Source organism: Chlorocebus sabaeus, chromosome 1 (genome assembly GCF_047675955.1).
Source record: "Chlorocebus sabaeus isolate Y175 chromosome 1, mChlSab1.0.hap1, whole genome shotgun sequence".
In the NCBI taxonomy this organism is placed as follows: domain Eukaryota; kingdom Metazoa; phylum Chordata; class Mammalia; order Primates; family Cercopithecidae; genus Chlorocebus; species Chlorocebus sabaeus.
In genome coordinates, this window is record NC_132904.1 from 52,847,085 (window position 1) to 52,868,522 (window position 21,438).

The 21,438-nt window shown below is 46.6% G+C and overlaps 1 protein-coding gene across 3 annotated transcripts in view; it reads left to right on the forward strand.

Annotated features, from left to right (window-relative positions):
- Positions 1-21,438, forward strand: part of DKK3 (dickkopf WNT signaling pathway inhibitor 3) — a 45,406-nt gene that overhangs the window by 8,560 nt on the left and 15,408 nt on the right. For all 3 annotated transcript variants that reach the window (XM_008006617.3, XM_008006622.3, XM_008006632.3), the window contains exon 4: positions 1,933-2,016. In XM_008006617.3, coding sequence (XP_008004808.1) covers positions 1,933-2,016 — 84 coding nt within the window. The remainder of the gene's footprint in view (positions 1-1,932; positions 2,017-21,438) is intronic.

The window sequence follows — 21,438 nt, forward strand, 5'->3', positions numbered from 1 at the left end:
ATAAAAATCCAAAAAAAAAAAAAAATTAGCCTTAGCCGGGCATGGTGTCACGTGCCTGTAATCCCAGCGACTTGAGAAACTGAGGCAGGAGAATCACTTGAACCTGGAGGCAGAGGTTGCAGTGAGCCAAGATCATGCCACTGCATTCCAGCCTGGGTGACACAGCGAAACTGTCAAAAAAAAAAAAAAAAAAAAAGCCAGGCACGGTGGCTTATGCCTGTATTCCCAGCACTTTGGGAGGCCAAGGCGGGCAGATCACCTGAGGTCAGGAGCTTGAGACCAGCCTGGCCAACATGGTGAAACCCTGCCTCTACTAAAAATACAAAAATTAGCTGGGTGTGGTGGCACACACCTGTAGTCCCAGCTACTCGGGGAGGCTGATGCAGGAGAATCACTTGAACCCAGGAGGTGGAGGTTGCAGTGAACTGAGATCATCGCACCACTGCACTCCAGCCTAGATGACAGAGCGAGACTCTGTGTCAAACAAACAAACAAACAAACAAACAAACAAAAAACACTAGCCTTATGCAATGCTTCATAAAAGAAGGGCTCAGTAGTAGTGAAACATATTTGGAAATCATCTTATATATTCTTCTTCTGGAGATTTAAGAAAAATACAAATTGTTATAATAAAGGTTCTGATAAGTCATGCAACCCATACGTACAGGCTTGTAGAATTTTAAATAATATGACATTGGTTAATTCTATAAAAAGCTGGCATAAAGGAAGAGATCATTTCTTTTGGGGAGAGGAATTATGTAGGTAAAAATGTAAAAGCATGGTAATTAAGATGTGGTCCTTACCTTCTCAGAACTAGAATTTGATTCCCTTCTGCAAATTAGTACAATAGTTTCCACTTTGTCCTGGCTGCAGATTCCTGTGATATTAGAGCTGGCAGAGACCTTAAAGATGATGTAGAAGTGAGAAAATCTTGCATCAGAGAAAAGATATGATTTGTTCCAGGTGACATACTAGATGGTTATTGGCAACTGAGCCAGAGCTCAAAGAATACACATCGAGCTCCTGAGCCAGCATCTTTTCTTTTCTTTCTTTCTGTTTTTGTTGTTGTTGTTTGTTTGTTTTTGAGATAGAGTTTCACTCTATCGCCCAGGCTGGAGTAGTACAGTGGCACGATTTCAGCTCTCTGCAACCTCTGCAGCCCAGGTTCAAGCAATTCTCCTGCCTCAGCCTCCCATGTAGCTGGGATTATAGGCACCTGCCACTGTGGCTAATTTTTGTATTTTTAGTAGAGATGGGGTTTCACCATCTTGGTCAGGTGACCAAACATCTCTTGTATCCTTCATCACCAAACCAAACATTAGACATGACCTTTCATGGGGCAAGAACAGCCTGAGTTCTCTGTTAGACTTAGCTTTGAGATGCCTGCACCTGGTTACAGAATCAGAGGCAGACAATAGATACAGCAATGATGGAACAAGTCTCTCATTGTACTTAAGCACTTTCTTGATGAAATGAAACCATTCACTCGAATTAGGTAGGGCTGCTGGAGCTAAAACCTGCTTGCTTTTCATGAAAGATGTTCAACTAGACACCTAGACTTGTAATTTGTCAAAAATAAAGTTGACATTGAGTTTCAAGTGATGAGCCCCAAGAATGTGATAGAAATAGCTGATATCTTTGAGCATTTTGCTGGTTGTCAGGTGCTGTGTGGAGTGATTTCTCCGGATCCCCTCATTTCCTCCTCATAGCAACCCTATAAGGCTGACTCTTAACATCTTTTATCACTGTGCCCAGGGGAAGCTGCCCATCTCACAGCTGCCAAGGGAACTCAGAAAGAAAGCGGGGTGGGCGTTTCGACTCCTATACTGGATGCTGCTGCTTCAGAAATTGGAAAACAAAACACAAAAACAACTTGTGGAATTTGTCCAGAATTCCTTCTATTTTACTTTCACTGTACTTGTTTTACTACAGATAACCAACAACCAGACTGGCCAAACGGTCTTTTCAGAGACAGTTATCACGTCTGTGGGAGATGAAGAAGGCAGAAGGAGCCACGTAAGTTGTAATTTCTCCTGTACTTGCACCCCAGTACACTCACTTTCATTCAGTTTGCCAACGGTGACTCAGATGCAGACCATGGGCGGGAGGGAGTGGAGTCTCCTGACTCATTTCTACCAAGATCCCTCAATGCCAACATTTCTGACCAGACTGATGCAGTCCAGTAATAGGTTAGCCTTCATGCACTTGGCATCAGAAACAACAGAGAAATTAAATTGAGTGGTCATTTGCATGGCCCATGTCAGCTTTGAAAGGACAAGCGAGTACCAGACATGTTGACTGGGACTTTGGTAACAGACCTGGTGTATCAGGTGGTGAAATCCCCAAAACGTCTGGGATGGCCACCCCTTTTGTAATCCCACCTCTGGTCAGGCAGTTTGAGAACAAGAACACCTTCTGTGGAGCCCAATGGCCTAAAGGGAAAAAGGCTGTCGGTCCATTCCAGGGCTAGGCTCTGGTCCCCCGTGATTGCTTCTGTTAGTTGCCTGTTGCTTAATCCAGAGGCAGGATGGATTTCACAGAATTATAGAGTCCTAAATTTGGAAGGGATGTGATTTCACAGAAGGAAAACCTGGGCATAGGTCAGGGGATGACCCGGTTGGAGTCATTGGTCTCCTAACTCCCAGACCAGAGGTGGCTCAACTGCACTTCATCTTCTCAAAGAGATGCTGGCTTCGGATGCACACGCCTGCTGAGGAGTGGCCAGCAGGGGAAGTGTGCCTTTTTTATTTAGACTGCAAGCCAGCCCCTCTGTATCCAGATGGCTTATGCATCCTCAGCCTTCCCAGGGCATTGATGATTTTCCCCACCTCTTTTGGTCTTATGGCTGGAAGAGAACCAGTGTACTGATGACAGTTAGGAAGGTGGTGTTGTGTTGGTTAGTGGCTGATGGATTTTTTTCTTTGTTTTTGGCACAGTGCTCAAATGTCGGGAGCTGGCCGACATTTACAGCAGGCTGGGGGTCCAGTTGGCTGTGTGCAATGGTAGTGACCCACCATTCGAGGGAGCCTGGGGGTGGGGGTGAGGAACTGTGCAGTGAAATGGAAAGGGCACTGGCTGTGGGGTCTAGAAGCCTCACTTTGTCCTACCAGTCAGGACACCTCGGTTTCCCCATCTTCAAGTGAGGTAACAATGTCCATCATCTCTCCCAGCCATGGCAGCACAGAAGCCTCTGAAACAAAGACAAGGTTGGCCGGGCGCGGTGGCTCACGCCTGTCATCCCAGCACTTTGGGAGGCTGAGGCAGGCAGATCATGAGGTCAGGAATTCAAGACCAGCCTGGCCAACATGGTGAAATCCCACCTCTACTAATAGTATAAAAATAGGCTGGGCATGGTAGCACATGCCTGTAATCCCAGCTACTCGGGAGGCTGAGGCAGGAGAATCACTTGAACTTGGGAGGCGGAGGTTGCGGTGAGCCGAGATCGTGTCATTGCACTCCAGCCTGGGCAACAAGAGCGAAACTCCGTCTCAAAAAAAAAAAAAGAGAGAGAAACAAAGACAAGGTTAACTAAGGCAGGGATGGAAGGAAGGCCAGCTTCCAAAGATGGGAGGGAGAGAAGTAAAACAAAAACCAGCCAGCCATAGGATATGATCATGGTTCTAGAGGGAAGCGGTTTAGAGTGTTCCAGATCTCAGGCTGTGTTGGAGGTTTGATGAAGCATTGAGGCCCGAGCAGAGTTGTGGAATGAAAAGGGCAGGGGAAACAGAACTCACAGGGCTGTGAATTAGGAAAAAATCTTCTGTTCTCAAGTAAAAAAAACTTAATCTATCATTGCACAATGGTACAGCTGTGCTCTGGGGAGGGCAGCAGCCATGCCTGTGAGCACACCTGCACCTGCTGGAGGACCAGGTGTACATGAGACTGCCACAGCTGCATCCCTTGCTGCCCCCTCCACCCCTTTAACAAGGCAGCTGTGTCCAGTTGGTGCCTTTTAGTCAGGGGAACTGAGACTCTGAGAGTGGGGTGGGGAAGAGACAAGATCGTGAACATGCCAAGGGCATGCTTGGGGCAGAAACCGGTTGCCTACACTTTTGTGCTGTGTGTCACTTTTCCCAAGCATGCATGGCCTTGTGTGCCCCTGTGTACTCTGCTTCAGATCTCATCTGGGAGGCCCAGAATCTCCACACCTGCCCATGCAGTCTCCTCTGGCCATCGTGTGATGGAGGACACACCTTGGCCCCCTTGTGCAGGGCAGAATCTGAACCCCCATAGATGACAGTTCTGAGAATGCAGGAGGTTGAGGGGAGAGCAGTAGATCTAAGAACCCCACATGCTGGAGGCTTACCAAGGTTGTGTTGATGCCTGCTCAGACCCGCGGGATGTGAGTGTATTGGGTTTCTATATGAGAATAAATTCCCATTTGATTAACTAGAAGGGAGACCTGGGGCATCTGATGCTTGACTGGCCAGCATCTGGAAGATCCCGCAGGGCTTTGGAGAACAGATTGGAGACTTTTCAAGCCACCTGTGAGAAGGATGTCATATGGCAGAAAAGGTGGCATGTGTGCCTCACTACAGAGCTGCACTCATTGTCGGAGTGGCTCGCCCAGAGTCAGGGAAGCAAGATCTCATTTCCGGTGTCCACAGAATTCTTTCATTCAACCGCCTTCCTATTACTGGGCTCACCGTCGTCCTAACACAATTGATCTAGGGCTTCAGCAACGTCTTTACAAAGACACGGAGCTCCTTTCTCTGAATAGAAAGCGATAAAGACTAGTTTACTATCAAAGGAATGCAGGGGGCTCTGCATTCTCACCACTGTCCTATTCTATCATTTTGCAATTTAATGATTTTTACAGTTGACTCTGAAATGCATTACACACTGCAGAAACTTTCTCTCAGAGGGAAAAGGGAGATTTGCCATGGCAAAGGACAAATCATATGCTGTGTAAACCTTAAAATACTACACACAGGAGCTGAATTTTCAGGATTTAAAATTTCCAGATGAATTCAATTAAAAGTAATCACCACGCTCCCTATGCTTTCCTTTCTTCAAATGCTGGAATGTGTATTAATGTGTATGGTAACCCGAGGAGGCTCACAGAAAGTTACAGAGAGTAACACTATATGCCTGTCTAGAAATTGCACGCAGTATGTGCAAGGCCCTGGTCTGTTTTTACACTCAAATGTGAAAGGGGAAAAGGACGCTGCAGCTTGTTATTTCACCTGAGCACGTCGGCTGATGGGGATGTGGTCTGACGTCTTTGTTGTGAGGCTTTTGTGCTGCACTTGCCGCCTGCCCCACTTCACAGGTCAGTGGCAGACGCCCTGTTGCTGCGCTGCTTTTGCGCAGCATGTGGAAGCTAGAGCGTGGGCAAGCCATTGTGCATTAATAGGACACTTTTATTTATGGAACTGTGTCCCCACATAGGAAGAGTCTGGCCCAATTAGCCAAGGCACCCTTTTTATGGAACGCATCCTCTTTAAAATCCAATTCACAGCTACAAGGCTTAGCACATCCTGCATGTTTTGTCCTTCTAGTTTCACATTAGAATATAATGTTAAAAAGTGAGCTGGGTTGTATCTAAGTGAACGCACCTCGTTTGAAGCTGTAGGTTCAATCATATACAAGCAACTCCAAGATACTAGCCAAGACTTCTGAGAGGCTGAGTACAGTGGCACATACCTGTAGTCCCAGCACTTTGGAAGGCTGAGGTGGGAGGATCACTTGAAGACGGGAATTCAAGACCAGCCGGGGTAAGAAATTGAGACCCCTCTACAAAAAATAAAAAAAATAGGTGGGCCTGGTGACACGTGCCTGTGGTTCCAGCTACTCAGGAGGCTGAGGCAGGAGGATCGCTTGAGCCCAGGAGGTTGAGGCTGCAGTGAGCTATGATTGCATCACTGCATTCCAGCCTGGGTGACAGCGACACCCTGTCTCTAGAGACAAACAACGGACTTCTGAGGCCACAGGTGGATGCATTTTCCTGCCAAAAGCACCCAGCTTGTAGAGATTTGAGTGACCCAGGGATTTCCTTGTTTCAGTGCTGGTGGTGGCTTTTTGACTGGGACAGCAGACTGAGGACAGTGACCATGGAGTTCTCGACAAGTGTGAGACCGCTTGTTGTGAGGATACTTTGCCTGTTAAATGTGTTGGAGCCTGGGGAGAGCGGGATGTTAAACCGTGGCCATCTTTTCCCATGGAGTAGTGAGCACCCATCACCTCCAAACCCAGAGAGACCAAGCGAAAAAGTGGGAGAGGAAAGTGTGTGGAACAAGCCTTTCTCCCTCAGGCCTCAAGTTCTTCCCTGACCCCAACTTGTTCATTCATTCCAGAGTGGACAGTGGGGTGCTGGCTTTGTTTTCTCCCTGCGCCCTGGGTTTTGATGCTGAACTCCATTCATTTAGTGGAGTGTCAGAGGGTACCATGATGAGGAATCCCTGGGGGCTTATTATGTTAACGGAATTGCACCAGGGGAGGGTGGGGCACCTCTAGAGGGACTCAATCAGTTCCCAGAGGATCTGCCTCCTGGGGAGACCTGCAAGGTCCAGGGAGGCTGGGGTGGTGGCTGGGTCCCAGGAAATGCAGCCCTTCCCTTCTGTCCATTTTGAGGCAGAATGAAGAAGTTTGAAGAAGGTGAGATGCAGACCTCGGTTCGAGCCCTGCATTGACTTTTACAAACTCTGCTGTCTGTGACTCAGTTTCTTCAACTATCAAATGGGACTAATGATCCCTCTTTCACAAGACTGAGTGAGAATCTAGTGTGGCAAAGTTTATAAAAGCTCTTTGTGTGAGGTTCATTATTACTGAAGAGTTATTAAAGCTGGGTTCTAATTGGCTGGTTCCCAGCAACTTTACGGAAAAAGGAATGGCATGAGACTGGGGGGAAATGCGCAAGGCCTCCACAGGCACAGGCATCTTTCTTCTGACGTTTGTAGCCTCGAGCTTGTTTCATTCTGCAGCAGCCTGCCTCGCTGTCTGAGTGATGTGCTCTGTCAGAAGCTCTGTGCTCCTGGCCATGAGGCTGACTCATCCCGCTGCTGTTCCTAATGGTGCCTGTCGTACATGTCTAGGTTGGGGATTGGTGATACAGACAAAGGGAAGGATAGGTCATAATGAATGACCAGGGGAATAGGCGATGGTTGGGTACTGACAAGTTCCAAGTTGGGGCCCCAAGTTGGCAAGGGGTGATACTGGTTTCTGCAGAAAGAAACAGACTTATTGTCCTAAGGCTGACAGCATAGGCTTGTGTGAATGTGTGGTTCCATAGTCTGAGAACCACACAAAGTTTGGGTACATTTGTATTTCGAGATTTATATTTTGCGTTGACTTTGTGATTTATGGCTAAATATAAGGCCCTCATGCCTTTTTCAGTAGGAAAATATGTATAAGGAAAATTGAAGAGCTCTGTATCATTCTCAGAAATGGGTAAATAATTCCCAAATAAATAAAGTTGATGTGGGTGAGCAATTTTTATGGGGTAGGCATTTCTTTTTGTGCTGTTACCTGGTATATTAAGTTGTACTTTCCTCAACCTCAGCATCTTCCAAGAAGGAATTCATTAAATAGAAGTGATTTCACATCTAAAATCAAAATACTGTGGAGTTAATACTGTGGAGATGGTATAAAAGGTTGTCTTCAATCAAACATTAAGTGAAAAAAAATTGCAGAACAGTATATATAATATTTAAAGTATATAAAATATACATATAAGGTGTATGAAATATTTTTAGAAAAAAGTATGCATAAAAAATCCTGGTAAAATGTATATTAAATCATTAGTAGATCTTTCCAGAGGATTTTAAGCTTGCAGAGACTTTTCCTTTATAGATTTATTTATTTAAAAAGAATTTGTGAATTTACAATTTTGGTGTAAACATCTCTCTATATTTTTGAATGGTTTTGCAAATATTTTCAGTGTAAATGCTAGAAATTAAATTGCTAAGTCAAAGGGTGTGCATATCTAAAATTTTGAGAGATACTGACACATTTTCCTCTAGGAAGGCTACACCCATTTTATTTTTAGCATCAATTTCTGAAGCTGTGTTTCACCAGCCCTCACCTACAGTGGGTGTTAACAGTGCATGAGCATATGACAGGCAAAGAAAAAAGATATCTTCTTTTTGTTCGTATTTCTTTGATTATTAGGTCAAAGAACTATAAGCAAGGGGGATGGCTGTTTGAGAACTCTAAGTTGTATCAAATGTAGAGTCTGCAAATTTATCTTATTCCTTCTTTTCTTTGTCAGGGAGAAAGGTCAGTTTTGCATTCCAGGCCATGCCCAAGACCAAATACCATCTATTCCAGTGTGAGGTGATTAGGGAGGTGGGAAGTCCTAGCAGGAACATTTGAGTGCTCAGTGTCTATGTGAGGCGGCTGATGGGCTGAGTCACAGGGGGTGGGTGGTGGGGACATGCAGGCTACTGCCTCCACCCCTGTGAATACAAACAAGATTTAGATGACTGCTGATAGAAGCAGCACTTCAGGGTGGTTAACAGCTCGGGCACAGGCAGATCCAGTTCAAATGGCAATTCTATTGCTTATTAGCTGTGTGCCTTTGGTTAAGTTCCTGAACTGCTCTAAGCCTTAGTTTTCCTGTATGTAAAATGGGCTTAATAAAAGTACCTTCCATATAGTATTGTCATGAAGATAAAATAACCCAGGTCAATATATTATACAATACCTGGAACATAAAGAATAAGAAGTCAGTAAATAGCAGGCATTTGTTATGTTTTGATTATTTTGGTAGCCCAATCCATGGCTGTCAAAGTTATCAGTATTAATTCATTCATTTATTTGCACATTCTTTGAATACTTGCTACGTTTTTGGCAGAGAAATGTAAAAGACAGTCTCTAACATCAGACACCATCCAGGCTAGTAGTGGACAAAAAAAATAAACAAACAAGTCCTTACAATATGGATGCACAACTTTGAAAGGCAAAGGTTGCACAGGGCATTGTGGGGGCATGGTGCAGGGGCAAAACCAGGTAGCCACGGAAGACTTGCTTGGGAGAGAGTTCTTTATGGGTCTCTTGTTTCTGCTCATTTTATAAGCAAAGGCACTTCTTAGTCCATTTGCATTGCTAGAAAGTAGTACACAAGCCTGGGTAATTTACAAAGAAAAGAGGTTTATTTGGCTTACAGTTCTGCAGGCTGTACAAGCATGGCACCAGTATCTGCACCAGGTGATGGCTTCGGGAAGCCCCCACTCATGGCAGAAGATGAAGGTGAGCAGGCGTCACATTGTGAGAGGAAGCTGGGGGAGGGAGGAGAGAGAGAGATTGAGAGAGAGATGCTAGGCTCTTTTTTGTTTTTTGTTTTTGTAGACACAGTGCCTCACTATATTGCCCAAGCTGGTTTTGAACTCCTGGCCTCAAGAGATCCTCCCACCTCGGCCTCCCAAAGTGCTGGGACTGTAGGCATGAGTCACTATGCCCAGCCTCTTTTTAACAATCAGAACACACGGGAACCGATAGAGTGAGAACAGTGTCAAGCCACCCATAAGGGAGCTGCCCCCATGACCTAGCTATCTTCTACTAGGTCCCACCTCCAATGCTAGGGATCGAATTTCAACATGAGATTTAAAGAGGACAAATATCCACACTATATCTGACACTAATTGACCTCTTGTTCCAGACCCTCTTTTCAAGGATGTTTTATAGGCAGTGGCCTTGAAAAACAGAGGTAGCTCTCCCTTCATGGCAGAGGGAAGGTTTTCTTGCAGTCCATTATCAAAGGTTTGGGTTCTCTGAGCTTGAGATTCCTTAGGTGTGATGTAAACATGCAGCATCCACCTGGACTCCTCCATGTGGTAGTGTGGAACCTGCAGACAAGGAGAACTGATATAGACAAGAGGCTTATGCTGTTTTTGTGTTGCTGAAATAAAGCCCTTTGTCTCTGACCCGGAAGTCTCATGTCTTCTGCTAGAAGCCATGAAACTGTGGCAGGCACATGTATCATCTTGCAAATAGAATAGAATCTTAGACCCTTCACACTTCTTGACAGGCTCCCTGGAAGAGGTGGCAATTGAGTTGTATTTTGAATGATGTCTAGGAATTCTTAGTTGTGGGGAAGAAGGATATTCCTTGAAGAAGTATTTCTTCTTCAAAGTCAAGGAGACATGTGGAAATAAGAATATGTTGCAGGAACACTAAACAATTTAGAATGCCAGAGCTGGAGATGTGCTTGGGGGAGCAGAAGATGAAGCTGGGGAGAGGCAGGGATGAGATCAGGCAGGCCTTCAAGAGCCATGCCAAGGAGTTAGGAATACATGCTGAGTTAGGAACATATCCTGCATCTGCAATACTTTACCATGCCCTGTGCTGTATACTGTAATGAGCCTTCATGCAGTCCCTAGAGGAAAGAGCCAGGAAGACATGGTTTGGAAGACAGACATTAGTGGGGGTGGAGCTTTGCTTAATCCTGCTGAAGCTGAAGGCTTGAGCCCCTTTGGGCTCCAAAGCCTGTACCCTGCAAAAAACCTGGCTTCCGGCCTTGAAATCTGGAAACTGTTACTTAGAAATGGAGCACTCTGCTTTTGCTTGGTGCCAGTAGACAGGCCAGATAAGTGACAGTGATTGAACTTGAAATCTCATTAGGTTGATGGTGTTGGCTGCAGAACAAGCTGATTTCTGTGGTCTCTGAGTAGCCTGGGCATGTCGGGCCCAACAGCTCCTCCATGCAGGTGTGTGGCTGTCCACTGCTCTCAGGACCTGGGGATCCTTCCAGACCATCCTGGATAACCTTCACCATAGAGTCTTTGTATCCTGACTGCCAAATATGTGGCCCTATCCTTCTTTACCTGTTGGCATCATTCCAAAAAACTCATTGAGTCCATTTTGTTTTTAAAATAACATCAAGGGCTACAACATTTCCCAGTACTCCCTTATTTAGTCAGGCATTGTGCCAGGGATCTGACTTGCATTCCTTCACATGATCCACATGACAATGATACAAGGCAGACACCCAGTTGACCCCATTTTACAGATCAAGTAACTGAGGCTCAGAGAAAATTATAAAACAGAACTCGTAGATGGCTGAGACAGTACTAAAAAAGAGAAATAAAATGAAACACTTAGGTCTTGTTGATTCCAAAACTTCCAAGACTCGTGTTCTTAATGGAACATATAAAAATTGTGATGAAATGTATATAATATAAAATTACCATCTTAACAATGTTTATGCATGTAATTCAGCAGTGTTAATGAGATGCTATACCCATCAAACAATGCCCGCCTCCTCCAATCCCCTGGCAATCTCCATTCTTCTTTCTGTCTCTATGATTCTGACCACTCAAGGTACCTCATATGAGTGGAATCATACTGTATTTGCTGGTGAATTCCACTTAGTATAATGTTGTCAGGGTTCATCCATGTTGTAGCAGGTATCAGAATCTCATTCCTTTTTAAGGCTGAATGATAGTACCTTGTGTGTGTATATACATAGCACACCATGTTTTGTCTCTCCATTCATTTGTCAATGCACCTTTGGATTGCTTCCACCTTTTGGCTATTGTGAATAATGCTGCTATGAACACAGGTATGCAAATATCTCTTTGATATTCTTTCATATCAAATGCTTTCAATTCTTTTGGATATATACCCAGAAGTGGAATTGCTAGATCATATGGTCATTCTATTTTTAATGTTCTGAGGAACCAGCATACTATTTTCCATAGTGACTGCGCCATTTTGCATTCTCACCAGCAGGGCACAAGGTAAAAGTTTTTTTCAACCTTTCAGTCTTCATGACTATAGGCACTAGAGGACATAAGTGCCCAATGTGAGCTGAAGGACTGTCTCAAAATTCCTTGCCCCTGCTGCCCTTGGATAAGGCAGTGCCTTCCCCAACTCTGCTTCCAGCAGTTGCCGCTGCAGTGTGGCAGCCATAGTCTCAGGGAGTGTTTTTAAAGCTTAACTGGTGCCACTGACCTGAGTTTCTCACCCCTCACCCTGGTATATAGCCAACATGCTGAAAACTTCCCCTAGGCCTGGGCGTATGCAGGCTCAGGAGATTGTGGGGATCCAGAGATGTGATTTCCTTGACCATTCAGGAATTAACACCCACTCCACACCCTCCTTTATGAGCCCCACCCTCACCTTCTCCATGTTGTCCTCAAAGACTCCCCAGAGGCATGAGGGGCCTCCCACTTCCCTGTAAAGGGGCTCCAGACTCCAAAGAGGTCCTATGGGGGACTCAGGCCTCCAAGGAGGTTTTGTGGTGATGATGGTTGTTTATTAATTCCCACCAGTGGTAGTGAGGGCTTCCTGGGAGGTAGGCCAGGGGACAGTGCCAACAGAGGCCCCGGTCATGCCATCTCCTCTTTCAGGGTCAGTGCCAGGAGCAGTGGAAGGGAACTGGGTCAGGATGGGAAGTGGGGAATGCAAAAGGACATGTTTAATGCTCCCAGGGAATTCACAGTCATGCCCCCAAATCTAATAAATGAACTGGTCTCTCAAATCAGGCAGGAAACCTCTACTCTTGGTCACATCCCCAGCAGACTGTGGGAAAAATGATGGATGGAGACTGAGTCATCTAAATGTTTGCTCAGATCTCATTGCTTGGTCTACTGTCAGTTTCATTTTTCACCTCCACCTCCTGGAAGAGAAAGAATAAACAAGATATTTGGGTACGTTTTAGGGAAACATAGTGTGGTAGAATTTGGAATCCAAATTGCTGCAAGTCGAAATCCCTGCTTCTGGGGCAACTTCCCTCATGGCTGTGAGCATTGGTTCCTGCTCTGTGAAAGGAGGATTTAATGACTGCTCGAGGAGGGTGTTTTACAAGTAGGAGGCAATGTCTGGAAAACAGTGTTTAATAGATGCTGAATAAGTGTGAATTCTCCTTTCTGACCTAATTTCCTGGACCCCTTGTGGCAGGAAGCAGTAGTTTACTGAATATGAGTGTGATAAATCAGTAAATATGTTTATTTTATTGTAAGGTTGCTGTTGCTTTGAAACAGTAACTGAGAAGGCTTCTGAAAGGTGATGGTGGCTAAGGTGCTAGACCAAACAGATGAAAAAGCTATTTGTGTAAAGACAGGCCTCATGCCAAAGATAAAGTAAAACAGTATTTCACTGAGTCACACAATTGTAAATGGTAGAATTCACAGGGTCCCCTTCATTCCTCTAAACCAGGAAGGAACACATGTGGCCATCCACTGCCATACCGCACTGCCATGGCAGACATTGCTAATCAATCGCAGAGTTGTTTCCTTATGAGCCCAGATAGTCTCAGCACTTGAGGCAGCACAGCACTTCAAGCAGCAACTGACAGTTGGAAAAGGACTATCCTTGAAACCTATTTTCCACCCCTGCTTCAGACCAAATCTCCCATTTTGCAGATGAGAAAACAGAGATGGGGGATATAATTTTCTCCAAATCATGCAGCCATCAGATCTGGAACCTTATTTCCAGTTCAGTTCAGCTTTTAGTGCATGATGGACCTGGAATTTCCTTTTTCAGGAAGCAGGGTCTTGGTGCCCTTGTTTTTGTCATATCTCAACAAATTAATAATTGAGAGAATGGGCCACCTAATGCTGAGAAAGATGGTGAAGACCGGCCTTCCCAGCCGGTTCTCAGGCCCAGGGAAAAAATGTAGAGGTTCATAAAGAATTGTCTAAAGACTGAGACAATTGGGAAGGCAGGGACTTCACCTGTCATGCGTCATCTCTGTATCCGTATGTCTGTGCTGGACATGGATAGGCATTCAGTAGTTGAATACATAGTTAGTAGATGAAAGCTGTGTGACCTTGGTGCAAATTGGGGAATAGAAACAGAAGTAAAAGTCCTTGAAGATAAGATTCTGTAAAGAGCTGTAAGTATGTAAATGAGTTTGATTTGTTTAAAAAAATGAACCTCTGTTTTTCTTGCCTTTGTTCACTCATCTACATTATTGGACACCTACCGTTTGTTGGGCTGTATACCCAGTGTTTTACATGTTTTATTTTCTAGTTCTTAAAACACTATGAAGTAGATATAATATTATTTTATAGATGAGGACACTGGAGTTTAAAGAAGTTAAATTCCAAAAGTCATGGCAGATGGTAAAATGGTAGAACTGGAGTATGAACCCAGATGTAAATTTTGGCCATTTCAATAACAAGATATATTTCTGATAAAGTCATGATGGTTTGCAGCCATAATGTTGGGTTGTTTTGATCCCCAACCTCCCATTCCCGAGTTACGGCTTGTGTCATTGAGTCATTGAGCTCAAGAGTCATTGAGCCTCTCCCCCTTCCAAAGGCCTCAGATGGAAAACCAACATCACAAAGGACAACTGTATGGTTTTCCCCTCCCAGGGGTGGCAGAGCCCCTTGGGCTCAGGGGAGAAGATATCAGTGGAAGATGATTAGGAAACTGTGGAATCTCACACCCACTTCCTTTTGTTCTCACCACTGATGGGATGTCAGACTTGCTGCTGCTGAAAAGGAACATTCTAAACCAGGAGAGGGTTATTTTAAGTGGGTGGCATGCTTCCGTGTCTGAAGAGGTTGGCCATTGGCACATTTCAGTGATGCGATGTGGAAAATACAGCCACAGGGAAAACAGCCTGAATTTTCCATAGTCTCATAATTTAAGCCCTCCCAGAAAGGAGGCAGGAACAAAAGAGTAGTGGCTAGGATAGAAAAACAGCCCGGCTTGAAGATGGCGGAGGGGCCTGCCCACTAGGCCAGGGGTCCCCGGGTGGCTGGGATGGGCAGAGGCCAGCAGATTCTATCCTTCTCATGCCTGGCAAGCAGAAGAACTTAGGCTCAGCCCTACGTACATGAGATTCCTAGCAGCCTTTGCTTTTTCCATTGTTTCCAGGGTCCTCCTTTTTTGATTAAATCTATGGGGACCTCCTTCCCCAGAGAGAACACACATCCTGTAGCAGAAAGTTCAAATCAAAGGACAGAAGTCATACTCAGTGCCTGCTTTGTGCAGAGCTGCTCTCCTCTCCCTGCACCCCTGTGGTTTTGCTGGGATTTGGAAGGTGAGAGGAAGGAAAGAGAACGAAATATTCATTAAGCACATACATTAAGATGCTGTGTGATCATTTCATATGAGCTATTTTCCTTCACTCTTACCAAACCCACCTACAGCACGATGTACTAGCCCTGAGTTAAAGATAAGGAGTGAAAAACTCAGAGTGACTTGCCACGGTCACCCAGCTAGTCAGTGGCGGAGTTGGGATTTATAATTATTTCCAAATAATCTGTCTTACTCCAAAGCCTCGACTCCTTCTAGTACATTGAACACTGCCTTGCAAAATGATCAGATGGTGGGAAGGTCACTAATAGTAACAGAATGTCTGGTACATGCCATGAAATGTGGTCATACTTATCACCCTTAATCTTTCTGACAACATAGCTTGTTAGGTTTTATCATGCCCATTTTACAGATGAGGAAACTGCAACCCAGTGAAGTTAAATGACTTACCCAGGCTTGCCCAGCAAGAACTGAGGAAGACAGCAGGCTTTGGGAGCTCACTGTAGAGGGAGTTGGTCATTTTAGAGCCTTTTGTCTGAGTCGTGGTTTGGAGAGATGGAGCAGCCCTGGTGGTGTGGCTGGGCTCCTTGGTGCTGGAGCACAAAGGAATCTCCTAGCTCCAGCCAGAAGAAGCACCAAGGCCATTATGAGGATGGGTGGCTCCAGGGTGTCTGGAATAGGAAGCTTGGGTGTGCCCAGACCTCCTTCCCTAGACCATCTGCACATGGCCTCCTCCTTGGAGCTGAAGCTTTCCATGTTTCTTGCCATCCCACAAAAGTGAAGCAAAATTTGACATGGCCTTCTGTGAGCAAAATGAGGTCAAAGCATATGTTTTTCCACCACTGAAACAAATTAAAGTTTTTCCCAGGCTCATTAGCATAAATGGTTTAACTTGAAAAGTTAAAAAATTCTGGGAGACCCCTTTCCGTCCTCACTGTGGAAGAACTTTGTGGGTAGTGTTGGAGGCGAAAGAAAGAATAATTCCTCAGGGCAGGGAAGAGGCTGGAAGGCAGAAGATTGGACGCTCCTTAGAGGCTCGGCAGGGAATGCCAGGTGCGGTCCCCGACCCAGCAGCCCTGCCAGGGGGCTGGGGAAGTGACTTTTTTTCTGCCCAGGGAAAACAAACTGGTTCTGTTTTTGTTCTGCTTTAGATTTTCTTCACCTTTTCCTTTTTTTTTTTTTTTTTTTTTTTAAAGGGAATTGAGCGAATTCTTTGAGTTGTATTTATAAAGAGGGCAATGGATTAGGGGTACTGAAGCAGTGGTTGTTCACCTTGGGCATACGGCAGAATTATTTTCTTAATCTGGATACAACTCACGGGAAAAGTAATGCGTTTTTATTTTCACTTACTTTTAAATTAAATTGAGCACTTCCTTTAATCTGAAATGTGGACAACAAACCACAGTAGTATTAGCAGTACTTCGTACCAGTAGCAGTCACAAATATTTTTATTTTCTCTTACTGTTGTTATACATATCTTAAAATAGCATTTATGCTCAGCACTTAGAGATGAAGAGAGTTGTCAGAGTTGCTGATAGGTCTTGCAATCCAGTGTGTTCTATAAGAAGCCCATAAAATACTGTCTCTCAAAATATTCTGATAACTTGATTTCAATGCAATAATTTTTCTTTGTAATCCTGTATGTTTACCTTTATTCATCTAACTCTGTTATTCTGAGAACAGGAGAACAGGCTTCATCTAGGTGTTAAAGGGTTCCTAGGACAAAAAAAAGTTAAGACCCCTTATTTTTAAAAGGCCAGTGTCCACACTGGGGCCTCCTAGTCACTCCTAGTCACAGATATAGATATGGCCTAGTGGGCAGCAGGGAAGCTGTGGAAGGATCTGTTGCCTTCATTGGAATGACATCCCCACCATCGTAGATAAGACTTAACCCTGAGGTTCCTCGAGTCACGCCAGCCTCCCCATTCAGGTGGTTTGAATCCTAAAGACAACGAAGAGCCATTTTCAAGAAACTGAAGATTGAGAAGATTCTGATTACCAGCGTTGTTGGGTGGGTGGGGGGGTCTTGAAAATGCTGGGCCTGGGCTCTGTCTCAGATGTAGGAGTGCCCAACTCATCCTGGGGATCTCGCAGATGGACCATTTGACACCAGGGTAGCCCAGATAGGGGCCTGCACTGACTCCTGCTGCTCACAACTGCAGCCAAGGCTGCTCTTCGGTGGAGAAGGCCCCTGGCCCGTGGCCGCAGCTTGGCAGCCTGAACTGCTGCGTGAAGCCTCCTCTGAATCCCTTCTCCCTCTGCGGTCTGTCTTACCCATGGCGTAGCTGGAGGATGCAGACATGACATCCAGTGGAGATTTGGGATGTCAGGAGGGATTACAGTTCACAGCCCCTGGAACTTTGTTCTTCCTGAGAGATTTCACCTGCCCCATGGAAGGCTCCAGCCCTAGGCCTTTGGGATGGACAGAGAAAATACAAAAGATGATGCAGTTTTCATCACCTCCCAGTTCTCTCAAGGACACGTGCCTAGGGACTGTGTCTCAGAAGCACTGTCTCCTGAGGAACCAGCTCTTGCATAGGCACTATCTCCAAGTGCTGAGAGTGTGGAGGGACTTGGCACATTTATTACTTCCTTCCCAAGGCAAAGGAAAACCAAATTTAAGAGACTGAGCTAGGCCAAGTCAGCTCACTGACTCATCTAAAAAGAGCAAACAAGAAACCAACTGAGTCAGTCTGGAGAAACTCTATCCATCCCCAAGGGCAGGGGGAGTGTCCTGAATGTGATCAAAATGAGGCTGGGCAGTGAGGACACTCTCAGAGCCTGCTTGGCTTTCCGTAATTACCGAGAAGCAGAAGCATGTACTTCCACCCTGTCCCTGAATCCTGTTCAATTCCTAGCCCTCATCCCCTGCATCATTCCTTCCCTTGCATGAATGAAGGAATAGCACAACCAATCCTGTGAGCACTCCCAGGCTTAACTGGGTGCAGGTAAATCATGCGACTCACTCTAAACTTAATCTTATTAATTGCCGTGTTTGAGAGAAAGGGGATTTCATTAGGGCCTCCAGCGGAGTTTTCTGAGGAAAGAGACACAAACTCTGGCCACCCAGGAGGCCCTGCCTGGACCCTACCCACCACGGTTGCGTCGGGACATCATCCTCGCTTGTGGCCTGAGGACTGGCCATGGTCTCCCTGGCCCATGGAAGTGAGAAGGCCCAGAGCCCTGTGGCCACAGCAGGGCGCTGCTCCCCGCCACGGCTCAACATTATTAGCCTGGGGCAGGTGTCAGCTCTGAGGGGTCCGCCAATTCTGGTATGTCCCAAAAAGTGGCTGAGACTGGAGACAAGGAGATGCAGGCTATGGATGAAGCTGTGAGCCAGAGTGCTATTTGCACCCCGAAGCCAGAAAAGGAGGAAAAGGTGATGGAGATTTGTGGAGGTAGCTGAGTGTGTGGAGAGGCTGGGGTAGAGCAGGTGCCACCCTTCAGACAGCGCCATGTGGAAGCTGGTGGGACATGTTTCTGCTAACTTGCCAACTCCTAGGAGACCTGGCATGTCACCCAGACCCTTTACCCAGCAGGGCCTGTCATCTCCCCTAGGAGGGCTTGTTACGATTCCCCAGATCTCTCTCCTCCAGCATTTCTTCCGGGAGGGCTATCCTCACGCCTCTGACACATCGTGGTTGAGGCCCCCATGACTCCTCCCATGACCCTGGAGCACCCACACCACTCCCCAGAGGCAGCTCCAGATGTCTTGCTGTTCATTGCCCTGAACACTTACTTTAAAAAAGAGGCCCTCACCATGAACTTCCAGCATCACGGGGGGCAAGGCTGGGAATGGGGGTGGTCCTTTCCTCAGAGACCAACTAGGACCCTGGGGAGCACCTGCAGCAGCTGATCCAGAGACCAGGACATCCACACGGACAGATATCTTATAAAAAGTCCTCGGGTTCATGGGAATGCAAGCTCTGCTGAGGGCGGGGAGCTGCTAGCCATGGATGATAATATCAAACCTGTTTGGCCTGGAGAGCAACCAAGAAGGCCCAGGGGTCCTAGCCAAGGCCAGGCAGGGGCAAAGTGGAGATGGAAAAGTTGCTGACATCAGCTACGGAGCTGTAAAGTGGAGGGACAGAGAGAAAGATAAGACAGAGGGATATGAGACAGGCCTCTTTTCTGTAGATGACTGTGTGATTGCTGAGGGCACAAACCCCACCATGATTTTGCTTCTGGTTAGCCTTGCTGCAGGGGAGCAGCACTCCCACCCAGCCCCATGGGCATCGGTGATACCCGCCGAGCCCTGAGATCATCACCTTCAAAGTGCCCAGCAGGAAGGCTGGCAAGGCAGAGGGTGAATTTGGATGCACCGTGTTCTGGGCATCTGTTACCCAAACTTAGCGGTAAAAAAACAACCATTTATTATGTTCCTGGATTCTGTGGGTTAGGAACTTGGACAAGTACCATGGGGATGTTTGTCTCTGCTCCGTAATGCCTGAGACCTCTGACTTGAAGCCAGAGAGACTCAATGACCAGCGCTGGAGACATCCAGAGGCTCTTTTCACCCAAGCTCCTGGCTATTGCCTGTGCTGTTGGCCCCGCCATGTAGCCTGGACTTCCTCACAACATGGTGGCTTGGTTCAAAGGGCAGGCACCTGACGAGGGAAAGAGCCAAGTGGAAGCTGTGTTGCCTCTTAGAACCCAGCCTTGAAGTTATGCAGCATGACTTCCTCCATAGTCAGTTCATTAGAAGTGAGTCGTTAGAGCCAAGTGCTCTGCTAGGATAAGGACGGTATGATTGAGGGGCTGGTATGCTGCCTTCCAACCCCCTACTATTTTCTGTTTCTAGAAGCAATCCCTTAATCAAAGAAGCTATGAGTGTTCTAGGTGGAGAAGAGACCAGTGATTTCAGTGCAGGTCTTGGGGACTTTAGGGACTGAGGCATTTCCCTCCTTGGGTTGCCTGGAGACACCAGTGATCAACCAGCCATGGGTCGCCTGGACAGGGCCACCCCTCAGAGAGAAAAACCAACTGTGGGCACTTACAGCCCTCCCCTCTGAATCTTGGCTTTCCCAGCATGAGTCTTGGCGTGTCTTATAACCACCTGTTGGTCCTTGAACCCTGAACTGTTCCTCCCCTTGTCATCCCAGCCCTCAGCACCCAACTGGGGTGGGTACTCAGGGCTGAGGAGCACCCAGGAGAGAGGCGCTAGCTGCCCAGTGGGAGAGTCAGGGAAGGCTTCCTTGAGAAGGAGACATTTGTGCTGCTCCCTAAAGATTAATTGACAGATAAGGGAGGTAAGGGCATTCTAAAAGCATGGGCCAAAAATCTGGGTCCTAGGGAGGTCAGAAAAATCAGACTGGAAAACAGGTTGGGAGCTGACTGTTAAGTGCTTTGTATACCTTGCAGTTTGGACTCCAGGTCATGGTTGCCGGAGAAGGTAGAGAGACAGTCAGTTGTGAGGTAGAATGTGCTCAGGGTGACAGTCTTATGGGAACTCATGACCTTGGTCAATTTGCTACAGTCCAGAACCCATAAGCCCTGCAGATTCAGAGACCAGACCTACTCAGCAGTCTTGCTCACTAAATTCCGACCTCACTAATGTGTAAACCAAAAGCACAGGTTATTAATTTGCAGGGGTGAGGAACATCTCATTCCAGTGGCAGGAAAGTGGGGACTCCCACCCAGGATGCCCCTTATGTGGTGTCAGCGTCCTGGGGTACAAGTTTGGTTTTCTGTAGGTTGCTGGGTGAGAGAATTAAAGCCAAGGGAGCTTGAGATCGCTGAAGGGACGTCACGGGTTCCAGGGTGCCTGGTGCAATCAGGGCAGAGAGCTGCCACGGAGCTCCAGGCCTCCCTCTCCCCGGGTCACTGGGGACACACCTTTTGTTCACTCCCTCTCTCCTTGTCACATTCTTTTATGATGCCAGAATCACAGATGCAGGCTGACTATTCCCAGGGCCTGCAAGGCGGGCTGTCTCCTCTGATTATGTGTTGATTGAATTTGTGCAACCCTTAGCCTTCTGCAGGGCCCCTTGGCTGGAGCAGCTTTCTGAAAATTATGATCAATGATGTGCATAATCAAGTTTGTGTTTTAGGCAGATAACTGGGGCTGCAGAAAGGAGTCTGAGGGAGAGGGAGGCAGGCTGGTGGCTGGACGCTGGCCTTCTTGCTGCCACATTGTGCAGAGGATGAGGTAGGACTGGTGGGAGCATCTGTGAGGGTAGCCAAGGCCCTTCCCTGCCTTAGAGGAAACCCCAGGACAGTGAGCCCCAAACCACCAGAGCCCCTTTCCACCAATTTCCTGGCCTTAGCAGGAGCTGGGCAGGAATAGAGACTTCTCAGGAGGGTAGAGTTAGGAGTGAAACCAGCTTCCTTTCTCTCTGGCACTCATCTCCTGGGATCCACATCCAGATTGAGTTCCTGAGAACCTGGTGAGAACTTGGCTACCCGCCTGTGACCGGAAGCATTTCTCTCCGAGTCACGTGGGGGACTTCACACGGACCTGGGCTGGCTCTCCTGTGCTGCATCCAGACACTGTAGGCCCTGTGGGGT